Below are 23,318 nucleotides of genomic sequence, written 5' to 3' on the forward strand. Positions count from 1 at the left end.
AATGAATGTTTATATCACAATAAAATTTCACATCTGTGTTTACACACTCCAGTAACTAAGCTAATGTCAAGGGCACTTTTGCAGAAAATTATTAAATTGATAAACTGCTTCAAGATCCCAAGTACTAAATAGTCAGCCCTTCGCCATAATATTGTTAAATATGATTTACTATACAAAAAATCACAAGTGTAATACCTTACGAAGTCCAATTAGAAAATAATATCACAAATAGGAAACAACTGCAGGCATGTGATTTTGACTTTGGGACCCCCCAACAGAAGAATTGCCATTGTACTAGGAAGTTAAAAATTTTAAATAACTGGCCAGAATTACCTAAAAAAACCCAAACCCAAACCATAATAAATCTTCCACTGAAGTAAGCCAAAAGGTCCATTTAAATAGAATACTCCCTTAAACCTGCTTTACACATCACTGCAGGCTCACTAACTTGCAATTACACTGATTAGCAAAGACACATGCAAGGCTCAAAGGGACCTTCTGGAGTGTCTTGACCAACTTGCCAACAATTTATGCACATACTAATAAACAGCATGCAATCAAAAAAAGGTTTAAACTGCAGCGGTTACCTCAAACCAGACAGATATAAGGAGGACAACAAATAATTGCTTTCAGTAACGCTGACAGACTATCCATAAGGTTATAAATACCTCATTAGAAACATGTGGCATCTACTAAAAATGGAACAGAAATGTAAAGCAACTACGTAATAATGTTGCATAACACGGGTGACAACAGAGGACCAACCAAGCCAAAACACAAACTGGCCACAGCTGAAATTAAAGACAACACTAATGAATATCAGAATCCAAAATCTGGGAAGTAAATGAAAAATTTTTCCCGTCCAACCTGACCATGGGCCAAATACACTTGGACAACTAGTGCTTCTTTGAAAGGAACATTATGTACAAAACATCTTTTTTTTTGCAGGAATGGAATATATGCTTTTTGATTCAGCGAATAAAAATGTGAATGAAGTATACAGAGTCTACGTCTATCTATCTACGTATACTATGTATGTATAGTGTTAGACAGTTTATGCTTTTTTAAGATTTTTTTTTTGTAAATGTGATAATTTTCATAATTCATATATTTTCAGTAGACAATAGTTAAAACTCTGACACCTTAATGTCAACCAAAATAAGCAGCAGGCTGGCTGCCAGCACAGGAAAAAACAATTTCCCCTGTCATTATTTATAGCTATACTTCTTTATCATCATGTGCTTTCTAAAAGTGGATCATCCACTTTTACTTTTCAATCAAATACGGTATATACAGTTTGAAAATGGGTGATACAGTCATATAAGGGGCCTCTTTAAACAGAGTTGTTTCGAATTCGGCTAGCTTATTGTTCATAGGCAGAAAGTGTTTCTAGTTGTGATGGATTTTGTTTGTCAAAATGAGAAGAAGAGCAGTTTAAATCATTTGGTCTGAGACAGGTACCCAGTTGTCAGAAGGAGCTGAGGGAATGAGGAGCAAGCAGAGGTTGAATCTAGCAACAGCTGCTTGACCTCACCTTCTCCGCAAGGCATCAATGGGATTCCTGTGTTATCCTTGCTAACACTTCACATTTTTCACTTTTTTTTTTTTTTTTGTTATAGTAAAACAAATAGAAAGAATGCTAAAATAGAACTTTGTGGAAGGGTTCATAATTAACTTGGGAAAGGCAAGAGAATCAGAAATCAGCTACTCATTGTCATTATTAACAAGTGAAAACATTTTTTTCTACCATCTGCAGGATCTGTGCTAATTTTGTACTGTGTTCTTGTCTATTTATATTTATTAGGAAAATGTTAACATTTAATTATTTTAAAATAGAAGCCTTTTCTTTTTTTCCCATTAACAGGAGCTACTGTGGGAACCAGTAGCACAGAGCTGGGATGAAAAGATGGCTAAATTAAGTACGGGGCATCCAGCTTATACCGATTTCTTTCCATTTACAGACGAACATGAAACATGCACCAAAACCGTTTGCTCCACGTGAGAAAGCCTCCAAGCTCTATCACTTTGCAATAAGGTCCAGTTTGTGCCATCCAAAAATTTGAGCATGGTAAGGTTTTCCAATATTAGCCTGAGACCTCTGCTACTGAGGAGGAGAAAGACGAGATAAAGGAAAAAGTGAAAAACTCCGTTTCGGAGAGATTATGGCAGAAAGAAATCTCTGGAAAAGAGGAAAAGCCACAAATGGTGCCAAAGGCAATCCTGACAAGCAAGGAGCTACTGGGATGGAAAGGTGGTCTGCAGGTTTAAATACCCTTCCAAAACCAGTCCGGAGATAGCTGGGAATTGAAATTATAATCTCCTTAGGGAAAAGCAACAAGAAGGAAGAAAATGTGCATGTTTGAGGAAGGAACTAAGAACTCTCGCTCCGGCGGGCGCGTGCGTCACGGTACGCGGGGCAGGCGATGAATGCTCCGCTACTGTTCAGACAAATTGAGCTGCTAAAAACCTCTCCTGCCCATATTTCTTCCCTCGCAGCTAAGTGCCTACTCGGAGCGGTTCACACCTTCGTCTTGCCAGATTTCTGGACAGGTCATTTAGACGTGATAGGCTCAGTTCCCCATCTGTACAACCGAGATAATGACACTTCCCCAGCTAAGAGAAGCGCTCTGGGGACAAATGCTGGAGGAGTATTTCGGGGCGGCGATGACAGAGCCTGTATGAATTCCTAAGGCAGGAACTTTGTGCCCTCTCTAAAAGTAACAAGAAGAGCTTTTATGTAGACAGGATGCACAATGAACACGAGATGGAAAGGCTCACGGTATTATGTTTACTCCTAAAACACCATTTGCTATTATCTTCTCTTCAGGCTATGGTGGCACTACTGAAATAATTATCTTCCTGCCACCTCAACCCAGGAAAGCTGACGGGAAGCAGAAGGAACTTCTTTTATTTTCCCTTGTACCCACGACCAAGCCGATTTTTGTCATTACTGAGGCAGCTGCTGCAGGAGCTACCTTTCCTTCCCCAGAAAAGAGAGAGGGGAGGAATTTAACTGGGGTAGCTGTCACACTACGACACTTTACACAAAAGCAAACGAGAACGGATTCAGATGTGCGATTGCAGCCTGTTTCCTAAGAGATGGCAAGATGGGAGGTGCAGCTATGAGCCTTGCTCTGGGAAGGACCTTTGCAAACACTACCGCTGCCAGGTTTGCATTTTCAAAGCAAGGGCCAGCGATTTGCACTGTTGAAAGGCACAAAACTCGGCGAGGGCAAGCGGTGGCCTTCTGAGATGTACTGACCACTAAAACCAAAGAAATGATACAAAACCAGGCCCAGGAGTAAAATCTTGAACTACCACTGACTTGACTCCATTCCTTGGGGTCACCACCTTGCTCTGCTCCCCTTTCGCAGACGTCCAGCGCTCGGGATGCTTCACCATCCCGGGGAGCTGCAGCTACCCGTGGGAAGGCTGGTTGCTGCCTACCACTGATGGCCAGAGCCTCCTCTTCTCGGCAGGAACAGTTTGAGGGCATGCTAGCACACACGTCCCTTCTTTCTATGGGAATTCAGGGAAATTTAACCACATACTGTGCAATAAAAGGAATGTAAACTGTAGCCTGGAATCTTTTCTTTAAATGACCTAATGACATGATGTGTTCCATCTACAGACAGCATGGGAAGTGCCACTGCCACTGCTGAGGTGTACTGCTGATGTTCATTAGCAGTTTGCCACTTACTACTCAGAATAAATAGGCAGAATGTTCCCTGGAGCCAGGACACAGACAACATAACCAAGAGACAAACAAGTATGTTGAATCCGAAGCGGTGGTTACACTTTATTAGATCTGTCAGTAATTCTGTCACTCTGCAGGAGGCACCATCCGAGCTTGTGTAACCCAGTAGCTCTGCCTCATTAATCCCGCCTAACAAGTACAAGGTGATAGTTGTTGTAACTAAGAAGCAAAATGAAATATAAAAATCCACATTTAATAAACGCCATGCAGTTTATTCAGACACCCTCAAAGAAGGAATCTGGAGTCAACCAAAGGACGATAATCTTATCAGCTCTATCTTAAATGAGGCCTGACCCACAAGGGTAAGTAATTTCTGCAGAAGCATAGATGATAGCATGTACTCTGATGCTTCTATGACAGAAATGAGAACTTCTCGTACATATTTTAGTCGGAAAATCATAATGGAAATACAGGCATTGTAAAATACGATAATAAAAAGATTTTAAGAGGTTTTATTTGTAGCATTAAATTAATCACTGCATTGATATCAGCAATCACATAGAATGAAATCACAAAGTGAAAAATCAAAAAAACCATCTAGCTTCTGTTTTGCATTTTAAATAGGATAGCTTAGGGGCAAGGGGAAAAAAATCTCCAAACATTTCAGATCAGTGCTGTTTGACAGCATTTCTGTGTTTCTGGGGAAAAAAAAAAAACAACAACACCCAAACACAAAACACCATCCCGAATTTCATAAGGGAAAAAGTCCGAACAACCTTAAAAAGATCAGATTCTACTAAATCAAGAAAAGAAACAGACTCTACCACTACCTGCACGCCCAGTGTCTAACATACATCACATAGCATGCTACCAAATTTCAGAAAAAAAGGCTCCAGAAGATGACGCTGTCCATCTCTCCAACATCCTTTTCCATTTTCTCATCAGAACCACAAGAAAGGTAACAAAACCCCAAACAAATCCTCCTTCTCACTATACAGGATATGAAAGAAATGAATAACAACTTCTAAGAAAATTCAGTAAAATCTGACTTCTGCATGTCCAGCCCTACACCAGACAAGAGGGAGAGCAGAGGATTCCCACCACAACACATCTGTGTACGGAGCACATCTACAAAAGCATTCACGGCTGACCAAGAACAAAGTGACCAGCAACTGTAAGCATAAACCATGCCTACATCTGTAAATTGTCTGCGTGATACTGAATAACGCTGTTCATACATTACATATATCCAAAGGGCTTGAAAGCGTTTTGTTACGGCACAGAAGATGGTAATAACGTAAAGAGTTACTGATGGAGCAAGTGGCACGCAGCGCAGAACTGTGCTTGCAGGGCCTATATAGAGTTTGAACAAAAAATATGGAAAGATTCAAACCTGTGACCAGTTCTCTGATTTCCAAATCTGTAGTCTTGCGGAGTAACCGTACTAATGCTGGGATACCACCACAGTTTTTCAGAGCAATTTTGTTGTCATCATTTGCCTTCCCATATACCAAGTTTCTCAAAGCTCCACAGGCACTACGGTGGACTTCTGTCATCCGATGGTCCAATAGGTCCACCAGTAATTGTATTCCGCCTTGTCTTCTTATCTGAAACAGGCCAAAGTGATAATGATAAAATTAGGGAGTGAACACTGGTATTATATATACTATCCAATGTAATTAAGCGGTGGTTTATGCAGGCTATGCGCCAGCAAAGGTATGCTGGTAGCCCCGCAAAGCTGCTACGTCACACTGCTTTGATGCCTCGTTTTATTTTTTCAGTGGCAACATAACTGTACAATGACAAACCTGAACCTCTGTAAAAGCAGCCAAAAGTTAGTCAAGGGGGTCACCTCATCAAGATTTCTCAAAGTTCAGCAAGATTTGCCTTGGCAACGGTTTCTCCTGTGCTGGAAAAACATCATCTGCTTCGGAGTGTAACACATCACAAGCTAGAGGAAAAACCACAAGACTATGGCAAACAAAAAAAAAAAGCACTTACTGTAATAAAGTTTTTAGGAGTCCCTCCTTTTACATTTAATTACTGGGAATGTGAGCAGCTACTGCAGTCTTTGTGAGGATGTTATATCAACAGAACTGAGAAAAGCAAAGATGAAAGGAAACGGAGGAAGTTTGCACAAACATAACGACAAGGATGATGGATAAATCATGGGAAGCTTGTTCTATTACGATTGAGGGAGACCCTTAAGTGATGCAGGAGCAGAAGTCTTATTCATTCCTAAGGTGGCCTACAAAAGAAATTTTCTAACGCAATATCTTATATAAAATATCATTCTAGAAAAAGCACAAAAATGATTGAGGCAAATGATCAAGAAGGTCAAGAATACCAAGAAGAATTTATTATAAAATCTGTTTGCAACAAATCTATCTTTATTGCTCTCTGGCACTATTTGCTCCTCAAACAGTAACCAGTCTTGGATCTAATTTTAAGAAACTAGATTGATTCGCAACTAAGATCCAAGGAGTACAATGCTTTAGCTTCAGGTAATTTATATAGACATCTCTGTCAAAAAGTTTCTCCATCTGTGGGGTTGGCTAAGGTGCAAAGCAAGCCAGGCACTTCAGCTGGCCATTTTACCACCTCTAGTAATATTTTGCCTAAGACAGTAAACCAAAGACAATTAGAGAGTGTTTGCAAAACTGTAGGAAAAGGTGAAACATTAATTTTAGAATCAAAGTTTATGATGAAAAAGTTTTGAAATCTTTGTGAAGTTGTTCTTGCATGGGGCTCTCTGCAGGGGGGAGGCTTGGGAGTAGGAAATGGTTAAACAAAGCATGCTAAAATTTATTAGAAATTCATGTTCTATCAACTAACTTAAAAATATTTAAGTACAACCGATGTATGGCGTTTCATGAATCTAACACATGCTTCAGCAAGGCCAAGTGCCAGGTCCTGCACTTGGGTCACAACAACCCCATGCAGCACTACAGGCTTGGGGAAGAGCGGCTGGAAAGCTGCCCGGTGGAAAAGGACCTGGGGGTGCTGGTCGACAGCCAGCTGAATATGGGCCAGCAGTGTGCCCAGGTGGCCAAGAAGGCCAACGGCATCCTGGCTTGTAGAAGAAATAGTGTGGCCAGCAGGAGCAGGACAGGGATCGTCCCCCTGTACTCGGCACTGGTGAGGTGACACCTCGAGTACCGTGTTCGGTTTTGGGCCTCTCACTGCAGGAAAGACATGGAGGGGCTGGAGTGGGTCCGGAGAAGGGCAACGGAGCTGGTGAAGGGTCTGGAGCACAAGTCTTATGAGGAGCGGCTGAGGGAACTGGGGCTGTTTAGTCTGGAGAAAAGGAGGCTGAGGGGAGACCTGATCGCTCTCTGCAACTACCTGAAAGGAGGTTGGAGCGGGGTGGGGGTCGGTCTCTTCTATCGAGTGAGAAGCGATAGGACAAGAGGAAATGGCCTCAAGTTGCACCAAGGGAGGTTTAGGTTGGATATTAGGAAAAATTTCTTCACCAAAAGGGCTGTCAAGCATTGGAACAAGCACTGCTTAGGGAAGTGGTTGAGTCACCATCCCTGGAGGGATTTCAAAGACATTCGGACGTGATGCTTAGGGACATGGTTTAGTGGTGGACATGGCAGTGTGAGGTTAATGGTTGGACTCAATGATCTTAAAGGTCTTTTCCAACCTAAATGATTCCATGATTCACTGCAAATAAAGACTGAAAAATGATTCAGCCTTTGAGGTTCCAAAAGGGAGCTATACAAAATTACTCACTGATAAAACAGAAGTTCTCTCTTTCTTCTACCGGCTTATCTGGCATATTCCTGTTTTTGTAATAACAGCAAGACCCAGTAATAAAGCAGTTTTGTAGTTAAAAAGTGTATATACTGAGATATTACAGTATTAAATTAGTTTTAATGTATATACAGTTACAACACAGCTTTCAGCTGAATGCCGAGGTGATAGTGTTTAAACTATTTTCTCTAAAATAGGCATTGTATCAGTATATCATGTCCAACATTGAGCAATACGCAGGTCACCTGGAAGACTACAGCAGCTGGCACTACATGGAGAGTGCAGAGATGTAAATGGCCATCCATAAAATATATCAAATTCAGGTAGAAAAGTTCATTAATCTTTTTGAGAGTCCATGCTTTTACTGCTCAGAGAAACCATGACATCCTTCAGTTCAGAAACCAGAAAAACAGATCAAAGAGAAAAGGTGTTGCAATACATCTCACTGGTCAAAACCTTACCCATGTGAACAGGATGACTCACAATGAAATCATTTGCCCTTTCCAAGTCGGGAACAATTTACCAAGTTTATCTAGGAGGGGTAGGGAGTGAGGCTTGTTTGTTTGCTTGTTTTTACAATCCATCACCATTTAATCTTCAGATTAAAATACATTTGCTTCCCCTACTAAGGAGATTTTCAAAACCAAGCACACTACATGAAGAGCCTCCTACATGACAAAATAGATGACATTTACTGAAACAGACTAGGTACAAAAAATTATGCATCAGTTCGACAAAAGGTGAATCAACCACTGAGCTTCACACTTCAACCTCCGAAAAGAAACAAGATCTGATAGAAGAAAGAACACGGCTAAAAAATACACGAGTTGTTCTGGTGTGATGAGTAATAACAGGAACGACAGAATGAAAACATGCCTGCTGATCTTTGTGAATTATATTTTTAAAGCACAATATGCTGAATGAATATTTTAATTGCTTCACTGCTAAAAAAAGATTAAGAATGAGAAAAAGTATTAACTTTGTAGCAAAAATCATTCTGTGTACTACAATTCGGGTGAAGACCCGAAGGGCTCTGCCTCTGCTCGGAGGCACGCTGTGCCTCCGCTGTTTTCCCCACTCTCCCTCTTGGACGCAGCCAAGTGGCATCTCATGCGCCTCAGCAGTTTCTCTTGTGGATGCTCTCAGGTGACAGGTTTTGCCACCTTCTGCTCATTTCTAAGGGAAAATGTGTGGTTCTGCCACGTTGAGCCGATATTCCTGAGCTGCACCTTCCCTTTTCAGTCATAGTATCTGACAGCACACTGGTATTCGGCTCACGCAGCTCCTCCTCTCCCAGGAACATGAAGTCAGCAGCACACTGAAGTGATTCAAAACTACTTTCTTAAAAGCAAGGGCATTAAATATTCATCTAAAATGCATTTCTGTCAGAAAAAAAAAAAAGGGTAATACAACAGAAATGAAATAGAAGTTACATAACACTTTACCTAACTTGACAAAATTTCTTGAATTCTACTGAAGAACGAACCTATTCTTGCCTGGGAAAGACAAGACTTATTTTGCAAACTTTCTTTGCATTTCCAGGCTCAGAGACTTGGCAAAGTAGCTGCGTCATGCAGGCAGAGATGAAGCCAATGCTTCACAACAGGGAGCTCAGTTCCTGATGCTGTTCTGTATCTGGACTGTCTTGCTTTGGTTTTGTTTTTTCAGCATCCCATCGCTCACCAGAAGCCTCACGTCATCTTTGTGTTTCCATCACGTATCTACATAGCTGTTTAAATCTGTATTCTCCAGGAGGTTTAACTATGCCTGACAAATTGTGAGACTGTGATGGACATTACCGCAATCTATTTATGTTTATGGAAACTGAGGCAAAGGAGATGAAATTATTTATTCAAGTCCTTTATGGAGTTAAGAGCTGCAGCCTGGAGGACAATTCTGACCTAGCATGTCTCTTGGGGCAGATCTGAACCGAGCTAAGTTGTCACAGCTCCGGTGAGCTCAGCAGTGCTACTGCCGAACGTCTTTGCCTTGCCAAGGATACTGGGATGGGTGGATAAGCAGCAATTTGCACCAATGGGGCACCAAATCCCACTCCCCCAAAGGACTTTCAATAGACACTTCTGTCTCTCTCCTGACTTTATAGGAAGAGAACATTTCTTAAGGTGATATTTATTGACGTATCAGTGGCTGCTGCCTTGCTACATCTAGGAGAAAAAGAAAATAGAATATGCCGTAATCTGCTTGCCTACTACAATCAAATAAACAGCATCGTACCGAGGTGTCAGGAGATACAGGGGACCAACCCTGTTCTCACACAGACCAATTCCAGAGTAGCCACTTATCCTGGTTTCAGCTGGGATAGAGTTAATTTTCTTTCTAGTAGCTGGTATAGCACTATGTTTTGGGTTCAGTATGAGAATAACATTGATAACACACTGATGTTTTCAGTTGTCGCTAAGTAGTGTTTATACCAAGTCAAGGATTTTTCAGCTTCTCATGCCCAGCCAGCAAGAAGGCTGGAGGGGCACAAGGAGTTGGGAGGGGACACAGCCAGGGCAGCTGACCCCGACTGGCCAGAGGGGTATTCCAGACCATGGGACGTCATGCCCAGTATATAAACTGGGGGGAGTTGGTCTGGGGGGATCGCTGCTCTGGAACTAACTGGGCATCGATCGGCAAGTGGTGAGCAATTGCATTGTGCATCACTTGTTTTGTATATTCCAATTCTTTTATTATTGTTATTATAATTTTATTATTATTATTATCATTATTACTTTCTTCTTTCTGTCCTATTAAACTGTGTTTATCTCAACCCACGAGTTTTACCTTTTTCCTTCTGATTCTCTCCCCCACCCCACTGGGTGGGGGGAAGTGAGCGAGCAGCTGCGTGGTGCTGCGTTGCTGGCTGGGGTTAAACCATGACACCAATTCTGAAGTCAAAAGAATGACCTTCAACTCTGCAGCACAACTGAGTTCACCCAGTCATATCATAAATTTATTCTTCCCATCTTGAATATATTGTCCCTTTTTTATGCCATCTCTTCTTAAAAAAAAAAAAAAAAGAAAAGATGAACAGACTAGAAGTATTAAAAATGCTGGGTGAATCTGTTGCAGTGTTTCTCATGACTTTTTTAATCCATGGACACTGTTAATTTCTGAATGTTCTTCCTTTTTTTTTTCTCACTAGAAATATTTTGTCTTCGGAAGATGCAGTTAGAGAGATGTTAAATAAATAAAATAGGCTGCGTTCTTTCACACGTGGCGTTATGGAGTGTATGGCAAATCCTATCAGGCCCAGGAATCCCAGCATGCATAAGCCCGAATTCATTCTGTTGAGCTTTCCTAATAAATCAGGAATCTACGCTGTGCAGTGTAAACCTATGCTGATCAAACTGAAAACTGAAAGAAGAGATACATGAATTTTGCCACAGAAAATTTTCCATGGAAGAATGCACAGAGCTGCTTTTGTTCGATGAATCATGCATTTTCTTTTTCCAGGAAATTTTTTAACTTTCCTTTTAAAGTTGGCCCTCCACCATTAACGTTACTGTCTACTTGCTGGTCAGAAGCACTCGCTCTGGTCAAGTCCCACGATGCCTCAACACAGACAGGACAGGAGAAGGTGCCAGACTCTCTGGTCCACAGACCAGGCGTCAGCTTGGTATACCAGAGTCTTCTCCTCTGGCATCCTATGAAGTTTGTTTTTGCATTGCAGCTGAGAACATATTTGTATCCACACTCTGCAGATACAAAGGCAATTCGGACTTGAGAAAGGGTTCAGACCAGTGCTGGAGGCAGTGAAGATGTTAATTACGTTCCTAGTAACGAGAGCGTGGATGTCTCATGCCAAGAGCCTTTGAGAAACGTAATTTATCAGTTTCGAGGCTGACCTTTGATTCAATGGTGTTTACCACAACAAATTTTCCATGACAGTGGGCTGTTAGATATTTAATCTACCAGGAGTTACACGTGACCAGCCTGAAGCATGTGCATTGGTAAAACAAGTCAATAATACATCGATGATATGCCTGAAACAATACAGATATACTTGATTACTGTATGATTTTAGCATATAAATTCTTTGACAGCCTGCTTTTCTAATTCAGTACAAGAGATTGGATGGATGTGTGGAAAGAAACGTAGGATGTGAAGGGTATGAAGATACCTGGAACGTAAGGAGACCTGTTTTGTGAGGACATCTGGTCACTGGCTGTCCAGCATTTAAACAGAGACGAGACAGGAAAAGTAATAAACCACACTTAGGCACACAAACCCTACAGAACAAGAGACGATACCAAGGACCAGGTCTGCGAGGTCGCTGGTTGACAGGCTGCTGAAGCAACCGCTCCAAGGCTCGCGGGGGTTCACCTGGGCTTTGTTCAGTGGTAAGGGGGTGCGGGGCACGCAGGGGGGAACGAACGAGAAGGTCGTCACCGGTCCTGCGGGAAAGAGCGTGCTCACGGGATGCTTTTGAGGGATTGTGGCAACGTGCAAAACTGACGGGATGTTTAGCAGAAGGGCAAAGGTAGGAAAAGGGAGACATCCAAACGCCCGGGGGAGGAACGGGATGAGAAGATGCAGGCAAGGGCGTGATGAAAGGGGCAAGATGCACTTCAGGATGCTTGTCCAGCCAAACCCTGTGCCTGATCACTGCAGCCTGGGTTGTGTCTTCTCCTTAAACCTCATTCCTAGCAATTTTCCTCGATGAGGACGGTCTACCTTCTGGATTGGCGTAACGCTAGTGAACCTCGAGCTGATGAGCAGGACAGGAGATGTGGGGAAGAGCTGTCAGAGACACCGTGGATCTAGGGGACAGAGACCGGCAAGACCAGGGTCTGAGGATGCGCTAGTAGGCAGACCAAAGGTCTGAGCCAACTACCAGAGAGACCTCTGTGCCTGCCTGTGTGTGAGACGAGACCTGCCAGCCCTGATTAGCCGGATATTGAGCACCACGTATTATCGTTTGTGTTTGCGTGAGCGCTGCTTTGTGTGCATGGGGTGCCTGTGCAGGCACTGTTCTCCTGTTTGTGTTGGTCTGTTGTGTGATCTAAGCTTCTTTAATAGATGTACCTAACAAATTAATAGGGAGGCTTTTATTTCTAGGATGACCTGTATCTGATTAATTCCTCGTTCATTTATTGCACTGGTTTTGTAGATATGTAATGTAGGTTAGTATATACTACACTATAGTTGAAATTTTAACTGGGTTACGTGTTCAGCCTTATAACATGTTTACTGAAGGATACAGAACAAGAGAAACCACCAGCTGGCTTGTTAAGCTAGGCTAACGGAGAAGTGCCCTCCTTCTGATGCAATGCCATAACATGTCCTGCTCCGTTTCCAAGCAGCAGTTAAGAGTTTGGTCCCAATCACTCTGAAGACTACCAACGCTAATCCCACAGATGGGAGGAGATGGTTCACACAGCATTCAAGCACTACTCTTATACAAAGGATACGTTGGAGTCAGAGGATTGAATACGGAGCTCAATTAAAAAAAAATCCAGAGACCTCTCCTGAAGTATATTTAGCTCCCTCTGGGAAAGATGTCTGGATCTACAGCTCTCAACATATTCTCCCTGCTTTGTATTACACTGGTTAAATATAACCTTTACTATTTTTGAGACTGCTCTGGTGAAAGGATACTTTGCTCTAAAAAGAACTGACAGAAGGACAATTTATGAACATGGGACCTCTCAGGAAAAATAAGTAAAATATTAAAGTGTAAGCATTGTAAGAGATACTGCGGCCGCCTTAATTTACTTTTCATGACAAATGCATGCCAAAGCTTGCACAAATCATAACACAGCTTGAAACTGAATTATTGTCAGATGTAAGCAGTAACAGCGTTACAGTCCATGACCTTAATTGACAAAACATGCTACCTGTCACCGATTCAGCACAGAAGCCACGCTGTTCCTCCAGGCTCTGTTTAAAGTCTAACAATCAGATGTGAAAACCCGACTGGCTTGCTTCCCTGGGGATGGGGAAGGTTTGCCTGAAAAGTGAGGATAACCAGGACTGTCAGACTGAGCAGAATTCATGCTTTGACTTACAATCAAAAGTATGATTTTCTCACATCTAGAAGGACAGATAACTTCTCAAATGTGAACAAAATTATTGGTGGGTGACCTTTCTTCGTATCAAGGTATGAGAAAACTGGCTGTGGAATCCAGCTGTTCCTTATGGCTTTGCAACAGCAGAAGCAAAGTCAAAGCGAATACACATTAGCTGTTTTGACTATTACTATGGTTTTGAACTCTATTTTGAAATAAAAATTATTCTATTCCTCCCAGCAGCGAAGAAGAGAAGCAAAACCCTTTCTTTCAATCACTGCATAATGGAAATTGCCTCTTCTATCCCTTGGAAGGCTGCAAAAATCAGAGCTAGAGATACAAAAAGGAAGAAAAGTGAAGCTTCAAGTTTTAAACAGTTTAGCCAAAGACTGTTAGATAACGAAGTATTCCAACACAGCCTAAAAATACTGCTGTGATAGAAACCAAAACACCCTTCCTCTTCTATTTATACTCAGCAAGTGGGTATCTGAGATATTGTTCAAGTTTTGCGACTAGGTATAACTGGAACATCCTCTTCTGCATTTAATTCTGACTACCCTGCCTTACAAAGTAAAATATAATGGAAACAGAAGAGAATTAAGAATAGGTGACAAAAATTGTTAGAGTGACAGAGTGATAAAAGTATGTTTCTAAAATAACACAATCTCCTCTTCCCAATAAGACATTAAGCGTTCCACTATTAACAGCTCCGCAGTTCTAATTCAAAGATTAATTCATGGTTAAATGCTTACTTGCCACAGTTTTCTTAATAATCACTTTTGAGTAACTCTTCATCCAAAGGAGGTGACAGAAATCTAACAACAATTGAGCCTTTTTAGACATCATAGATATTAATTGCCAGCTTAACTGACATAATGCACTGCATCATCTACCCCTTATTCTGTGACATTCCCACCATTAATAAAGCATGTTTCAATATATCAAAATACAAGAGTTTAAACCCATGGAATTACTTTTAACGCCACTGTGTTACATATGGAACAGAACTAAAAAATAACTGACTGCTAGCACAGGTGACGGTATATATCCAACAAACCCCAAATTAAAAGGACAATTCAATTTAAGTCTGCTTCTGGAAATTTTTACTAACAGTTGGTTTTAATGTTCTTAGATGCCAGTTTTCTAACTAGCGGAGTGAGTGCTTATCATTTCACAGGCAAATGAATTCCGATCGATTTTGTTCCACGGGTGCGGGAAGGAGAAGCTCCAAGTGAGCAGAACCGAATGTCAAAAGCAGTCTGAAGCAGTGGTGGGCAGAGCAGCGTTCCGGAGACGCTCTTTGACCACCCTGCGCCCCTCGGGCTCAACGTCTGAGCATCCCGCTGTGCCCACGCAGAGCAGGGCACTGCGGAAAGTCCGAGAGCCCGCTGCCCATGCAGCAACTTCACCGCACTGACCCAGTATACTCAGCACCCATGAAATTAGTACATTTCTAGATTCCTCTACTGCAATTCCAAATCCTCTCCAGGAGACCTCTCTGTTACTTATCTTTGCCTTCTTTACATGACTTGAATGCCTTTCATCTAAGAGGAAAAACTCACTATTTTTCAAAGAAGGGTTTGGAAGATGGGCAGCCTCATTGCTAGCTGGTTTCAGAGGGCTGATTCCTAAACTTAAAATGGATGTGAAGGGAAGAAAACGAATCTCCATCAAAACAGAATATGGGAATAGTATTCAGTGCAATATGTCTCTTAAGATAAATGTACCGGTTCAGACTTTAAATCCTCTCCACTTTTTCTTCTGATGTGCCTACGGAACAGCAGGTAGGCAATAGAAAAGCTGTACATTGCAAACACACAAGATGTATTACAGACAAATTTACCTGTAACATCATAGGGTAATTTAGTCTCATTAGCAAAGTAATTTGCTACAAGTTTAAAAAAGTGCTGAGCAATTTTAGCTTAAAATAGAGTGGAAAGTTATGCGTTAGCTCCGAAGCCTAATTTGTTTCAGGAATCTAAATCAGGGTTCGGCTCTAGGTCCCATTTAAGAATGGTTTTGTCATCAGGGCATGTTAGATCAGGCACAAAGGCAACATAAAGCTGTGAACAGGCGTAACTTGAATAAATTCAACCACTGGTACATATACAATGTTCTGCTTTAAGTTAAATAAGAATTGTTCCCTGAGTGCTAAACTGCAGCACATGGAGAAGGACGGGGATCTTTTTTCTGCGTCCATAGAAATCAGGTAGGTGTTTGGAGGTATGGTTGTGAGACACATGAGGACACACAGCAGAGGGTCAATACTCAGAAGCCTTTCTTCTGGGAGTGGATATTCTATTTCTGTTACCCAGTACACCTTTGTTTTTCCTTGTGTCTCTTAAGTGACCTTCTTTAGATCCTGGGATGTATGTGTGGGGTTAACAGAGACTTGAAAACATGTTCTGAACAGGAGGAGACTTGAAATCATGTTCTAAAATTGCCCTGAAAAGGTATGAATAAACGTGCTGCTTTCTCAGCCAGTAAACCTTAATGTATTCTGCACCATGATACATTTTGTTTTTCATGCTTGGTAGGAAGGCTATGCCTATTATAAATCAAGGTTTTAGCATGATTTTATTTTTTACTAAAAAAATCTCTGGCTAGGTGGAAGTTACCTACAATAGTAAAGCAGTTTACCCCAATACTCCTAAAAACCATTAAATTTGTAGGCAGACACAAGCATCCTATTCTAAATCTAAACATCAAGCATTAATGGGATCATCCAACTAACACTCCTAACTGCAGGTGCAGAGATGACCTAAAGTGCTTGTCTGACTGTGAAGGTATCGGAAACGCAATTGTCAATCCCACTGTTGAAAGCAGTATCTCCTAAAATGAACAGATCGACATTGTCCTGCTCTAACCAAGCTTCTCAGCTTTTGAATCACTGGGGGTATAAACTAACACCGAGGAACGCACACTTACTTGATTTTAATTTGGGATCTTTGATTTTCAGAACACTCAAAGGCGGCACAATATTAAAGGTTCAGCAGTATGGACTTTCTAGATAATGCAACAGTAATATTAATTCAGGATGCAAAAGACACTGGCATTACTCAAGCACTGATCTAGTACTGTCTGAAGTTAAATGAAAAATGATGATTAATGCCAAGGGTTTGGATCATTTACTTCCTGGTATTTTAAAAGAATTAAGCATCTATTTGAGGATGAAGGATTACATCTATTACTGGGGAAAAAAATCAACATACATGCTTCACCTAAGAACATCCTGGTATTCCTATAGCCAGATTCCTAGTGAAGTTAAACAAGATACAGAAAAAGTCAACAATTTTTTTATGTAAAGAAAAAATAATCTTTTTAGACAAATGCAGTAGGTCAGTACTTCAAATATTCTAACAGTAACAGAGGACATCAACTTAGTGTTAGATAAAAATTTCTGAAGCTGTAGTTAACTATATTCAGTTAAGCGTATTATTAGTGGGATTCAGTCAGTGTGAACATCAAATACCATCTTGGAACAAGGCAGTCACCAAGAATACCACAGAAAATTCCTTTTTTTCAGTCATTTAAGCCCAAACAACAGAACAACTCTATCTGACATTTCAAAATTCAGAAAGACTGGAAATTCAAAAAGATCCTTTTTTGACACTTGCTGTAGCTATCTCAGACAGCTATCTCTGCCTCCCAGAATAAACAACAGGCCACTTCTCAGATTAAAAATACATTTACAGTTTTTTAGATCAAGCACCATGCTGCCCCCCGACGACCTCTGCTCCCCTGACATTCTCTACTGCGATTTAAACAAGAGGTGTTCTCTCCTTATAACCCATGTATTCTCTTCCAACGAATCTCCCAGTCACATGAGGATTTTCTGTCTTAAAGCTGAAGTATTTGGGGGGCCAGCTACAGCCTCAAAAGCTAATGAATGCATTTGCACAGCATCTCTCTTTGGTAGGAATTTTTGCTAACAGAAACTCAGGCATATAAAATGAAATTATTTGCCTAAGGTCACAAAGGCAGGTTGTGGCACAGCTACAACTACAACCTGTAATTTAAGAGTTCCAGTGCAAAGTTGGACTGCAGAATCTTTCCTCCGTCTCCCCATATTACATGAGTATTACAAATGGAGTAAAAGTCAGCCTCATACCTAATGTACTTTGTAATACCCACAGTTCAATATGCAAAATTATCTCTATCTGTATAAAAGTATGTATTGTAATAAGTATGTGTGTATACATACATATATATATTTGCACTGGTTTGAATATTTTTTTTTTTCCCTTCATCTAGCTCAGTTTCTCTTTGCCTTCTAAAATCCACAACTTTCTTCTGGTTTTTTTCTAAATCTCCTATACTCTTTGAAACAGGGGAGGACCACAACTTCACGCAGTGTCCAGGACCTGTGTAACACACACTTGCAGAAGGCTCCAGCAACGTTCTCCGTTTCGCTCTCTATTGCTTTCCTGACACTTAATCTTCCATTTGCTTGCTGGACTGCCAATAAGCTTCAGATGATGCTTTCCAAAAGCTGTCCAGCATAACTCAAGACCTCTCTTTTTCAATGACCAGAATACAGAAAAAGCATACAGAAATGAAAAATAACCATCAAAAGTAGTGCCACCTCACTGCCAATGGACTAACTCTGCTGAAGACTCTATAAAGCTTGTGAGTTGCAGCAATTTTTCAGTTGTTCCTGGACATAAACATAGCAAAGTAGCACCCAAACCCCTGCAATATTTTTGTGTGTGGAGTAAGGAGCGTGTCCCTTTCTGCAGGACCTTGCTTGGTTAACCCCGTGCCTGCAGCAGAGGAGCGAAGCAGCATTCCCACCCGCTCTTCGGCGACCATGGGAGCAGCACCAGCTCAAGTAGAAGGGACTGATTCGGACCTACTGTGTCATTTACCGCTTTGCATGAACTACTTTATATATGTTAAATGAGCCTTATAGAGGGCATTACAATCCCGACTTTTTATACAGATGAGTATGCAGGAAGAAATCTAATCTCTCTGTGAAACTAAAAACGGTTATTATATTCCAAATAACTTTTCAAGCCATATCTCACAGATCTAATGCATTTCCATATCTGCCTGAACCAAGGTCTCTACGAGATACCACCCTTAGAAATGTCAGCCATTTATCAGTGAGTTGTACTTTTCTGGGACAAGTAGAAGGAGAGAATCTGGCCCACAACCAGTAGAAAATGTACAAATCTTCAGAATTCCAAAACAGATAATTTTTTATATCTTGTTTTTAATGGCCTTCTTTTTTTTTTTATTCCTTATGTCCTATGAGTCATACTCTGAGTTATACTGGTGTAAACCCTAGAAGAGCAGGATTGACTTCAGCAGCATTGCTCTAAGTTTACTCTGAGATTACATTAAGGACTCTCTGTTTCAAGCAACATTAAATAGTTTTCTGCAGTGGCTGGATAGACAGGTAGGCATTTTAATTTTAGAGCCTTAGGTGTCCTTATGCCTCTACAAACCTGTGCCTTCTGCTGCAACCACTCTTGGTAGCTTAGTAACAGCCATCTCTCTGTATTTTTAAACTCATTTTGGAGATCATCTGATGGTCTTTACCTTAGAAGTTTCATTTGGCACGGCGTTTTTATCAGGACTACAATTCACCTTACTGAAATCATTCTGCTGCCAACCTTTTTAGTACAGATATGTTGAGAAAGCATCAAATTACAGATATTGATATTGATCTAGGTTATTTTAATTCTATATATAGTGTGCAAAGTCTTACCGTGGCTTGCTGGATGATGATAACAGTAATAAAAAAAAATATGCTCTACAACAGGAAAGTAATCCTTTGCATTCACACATCAGCCTAATAAATCAGAGAAGCAATTGGCAGAAAAGTTATGAATAGAAAGAAATCCATGGCACATATAGTAGAACATTATACTGCTTGAAAAAGTTGCAAATGTATTTACTGCCCATTCAAAATGTGGGAACATCACACCACTTATGTCAAACGACACTGTCTTTCAGTGTGTATTACCTTTCCTTCCCTACCACCTAATATTTTCAAATACAAAAGACACAGCTTTTACAAATGTTTTAATACAACCGGGACATTTTCTCCTCAGACCAGTGGAGAGAGATTCACGACACAGGGCAATGTTCTTCCTGCATCTGCTGCATGCTACAGAAACCAGCACGAAGGCATTCATCTTGCACACATAATACCCTTTTTTTCCCCTCTCCCCCTAACTGCATGAAAAGCATTATCACCAGATGTTCACTTCTGAATTTTCTGGCTAATTGAATTTATGGCCTAAAATTCTCCTCTATGTGGCTACTCATTCAGAGGCAAACTCTGGCTGTCCAGAGCTGCAGAAACGAGAAACCTTTCGCCAGCGTTCTCACCTCCTGCGAGGCAGACACTGCAGGAGCGAGTGCTAAACCCAGACCAACAGGAGATCTAGGCAGGTTTTGTTCGAGACCTCGCTCCCTTCCACCCACAAGAAGACCAGTGCCAGGTCCCTAACTGGCCGCAAAACAGAGGTCAAACTCCAGATCCCAAAAATGTTTGCAGTGTAGTGCATAAACAGGATGGTCCAGGCAACAACAGCGAAGCTGCAATTACCCATATGCAGCATGGACAGTCATCAATAACGAAAAAAATTATTTTGGCTTGCTCTGGCTCTAAATAATCGTTGCTGGCTATTTATTAGTATTATGGAAAAATGCATCTTAAAGAGGAACTTCTGGGAAGAGTGGGCAGAACTTTGTCCATTTGGCTGTTCCCTGGAGAGGGAATAACTGGGCAGTGGGGGGAGGAGGAACACGAAAGCAGTGTAAAGTAGTGTGTGGGGTAAAATTACCGATCCATATTCTCAATATGAAGCCTCGCATTTTGTAAACTAATAATGTTTTCAGTCACTTTGTAAATTCATTCGATTCAGCCTCTGTGAGATGAGAGAGAATTATGTCATGTTACAAAATGACTGAAAAGAGGAAGGCAGCAAGCAAAATGTCTTTAAGTTTTGCTTATCTAGCCTTAACTCAGAAAAAAACAACCACAACTAGACATTCCACTACATTTATGAAATAATATACTCTTGCTTATTTATTTTTAAAACCACGTCACTTTACAGGACCGATACTTTATTCCCAGTTGAGGCTATTTTCCAAAAGGAATAATTTTGAAATGTGAATGCAATAAACCCAAAGCATTAATCAAGATCCTTAGCAGAGCAGAGGAGTAAAAGACAAGAACTGGCACTCGCAATCTGCCACTGCTTTGCTGTGCAGGCTTCAGTTAAACATCCTAACTCTTCAATTTCCTCTTTTAACCAAATGTTCCTCCTGTGGGGCTTGTCATTAATTCATTTATTGAACAACTGTAATATTCTCCCAATCTTAAATCAAGTGAAATATATGCCAGGTGCACAGTAAATCATTATTGTAATTCAGGCACAGTATCCTGATGATGAAATCAAGAATAACCATGGTTAAATGACCCCAGAGGGATCCCAGAGTACAAAATGCCACTCCTTCTGTGCTACAGAAAGTGGAGATTGTGGGGCCATAGCACAGCACTCTGTGACATCCATTAATACGCAGTCTTAATAAATGTAAAGACTGTGCACAAAACAAAGACAGGCACTCTATCATCAGAAGAGATAAATGTCATAAAATGAGAGTGCATAAATTAGATGGTGGAACTGAATGGAGAAATGCATGCAGAAATGCTGTTGAAAGCAAGACTATCAGTTTAAGATTTAATTCCTGATAGAAGGTGGGCTTTTATGCCCTTTTTTTTTTTTTTTAAAGTGAAAAGGCCTATCATTTTATAGATAACCACGTTTCTGGCATTTATTAGCAAAGTAAAGACAATTTATTAGCAACAAAAAAACAGACTGATATATTCTGCTAAGTATTATTCAGTAACTCAGTGTTGGACTCTAGATTGTGAGAGAAACGGAATTGCAATACTTTAATGCTAGTGAATAAAAGTGTGGGTTTTATTAGCATTATTCTAAATAATGATGTTTTAAGACCATTAAGAGTGTAAGTGGACTTAACAACAGTGTTAACAGACTGCTGTGTCAAGACCAATGCAGCCATTTCTGCCTCATCTGTTATAGTTAATATTAAAGAGGAAAAACGTTCAGCCACAGGCTTGTATGACAGGCGATGAGTTGGTGCTTCTTTGATTCACACAACTCAAACTAAAAGAGGAGAGAGGGTATCATGGAGATAGCATAAAGGGACATCCGAAGCAGCGATATTAGACACTTCAAACTAGCACTGTAGTTACTGAAATGCTGTCGAATATACTTTCTTGGACACCTATCAATAGAGAATGGCTTGAAGTGCAGAAATCATTGTTTTACTCAGGAGGAACAGACCATACATCTGCTTTCCTTAACACAGAAATACATCTCAGGCCGCTGGCTGCTGGAATAAATAAAATGGAAAGGAGCAAAGAGATTACGAGAGGTTACGTAGGTCCGAAGATGGGATCAAATGGGGCTGATGATTTAAAAAACATAAAAAGCAAGCAGCAATAGCAGAAAGCAAAGGTTGCTTTCAAAAAATCTTCTCCTATGGAAAGAAGGTGAGACAAGCCATAGTTAGTATATCGGAGCGATGAGATCTTGATCATGGGATAAAAAGGGCTTTGTTTCTATAAATCTAACAAAGTAGAGGATTCATCCTTCATCTGTTCCAGGTTTGTCTTTTATGAATCTTCCAATAGGACAGGGGAAAAGATGCCTTCAGCCCCTACATCCCACTCCAAATTAACGTGACTGCAAGAATGCCGCAAGATGCGCGGTGCCAGGCAAACCGGAGACAGAAAGACCCCTGGGACACAGCCTCGCACCCTCCCCTCCCAACCCGAGGGACGGGAGAAAGCAGTGATTTAGGACACCATAGGAGAGCCTGCCACTGGCGAGGATCCAGCATCGCGTGTCCAGCCCCGCGGAGCGTGAACCACCGCTGTCTCCTTCGGGCACCTTTCCACCTCCTGAAGCAGCCGCTGGTGAAACAAGAAGTACCCGAGATCCCTCCAACAGACAACCAGGATAATCCTCTTTCACCCTTGCTGCTCCACCAGGGCACACCTCTGCTTTCACCTACATCCATGTCAAAGAGCAGGATTTGGCATTTTTGGCACTGTTTGAGTACGTCATAAAAGTGCCCAGAATGAAAGCAAAGACAGACAGCCCTCACGAATGTTTTCAACCCGAAACGGCGCAGGCGTTCATATTGACGGGCTGTTGCCAACTTATTGCCCTTGAGAAGAATAAAAGGAAATAATCAAAGTAGAGTAAAATTCTCATCCACGTTTTACAGGGTCATGCAGGGCTAAAAATGGACCTAGGGCTTGAAACTTAGTCAAGTGCTTTCAGGATAAACCCATTTTATTTCAGGTATATAGCTTTCACTTAATCTGTTCATCATTTATGACATCTTCACGTAATTACCCCATCTTTCTCTTCTCTCTCTGGCTACAATGAAACATAAATAGGTAATTTTTTCCATCACAGCATCATAGAGTGGATTTGAGCCATAGATATGCTAGAGAAAGGTAAAATAACAGATACTCAAATTGATCAAATTAGCTGTTCTTGTCACAGTTTGGGTTTGTAATTATCATCACTCCCCCAGCTGACCAAGTCTCCTTTGACAATTACAGGTCAGTTATTTTACACTTTGCAGTTACTTCTCATGTAAGCTACATGCAGTACACCACAAATACTCTAACAGTGTAGCCTCTGTTGGTTGAAATGCATTCTTCAAGTGCCACCAGTTCAAAAGCTCTTTGCAAAAATAACATTAAAAAGATAAATAAGCCTTGAGGAGGAATGAAAAACAGCATTCCTCATGCTAAAGAAAAAAAAAATCTTGAATGAAATGGGATAAGAAGC

At 41.0% G+C, this 23,318-nt stretch overlaps 1 protein-coding gene across 1 annotated transcript in view; it reads right to left on the reverse strand.

Moving 5' to 3' along the window:
* CTNND2 (catenin (cadherin-associated protein), delta 2) overlaps nucleotides 1–23,318 on the reverse strand; it is a 538,576-nt gene that overhangs the window by 140,023 nt on the left and 375,235 nt on the right. Inside the window, exon 9 of the mRNA XM_010571474.1 lies at nucleotides 5,091–5,304. Within this exon, the coding sequence (XP_010569776.1) occupies nucleotides 5,091–5,304 (214 nt within the window). The remainder of the gene's footprint in view (nucleotides 1–5,090; nucleotides 5,305–23,318) is intronic.

This window comes from Haliaeetus leucocephalus, unplaced genomic scaffold (genome assembly GCF_000737465.1).
Source record: "Haliaeetus leucocephalus isolate CR32 unplaced genomic scaffold, Haliaeetus_leucocephalus-4.0 Scaffold328, whole genome shotgun sequence".
In the NCBI taxonomy this organism is placed as follows: domain Eukaryota; kingdom Metazoa; phylum Chordata; class Aves; order Accipitriformes; family Accipitridae; genus Haliaeetus; species Haliaeetus leucocephalus.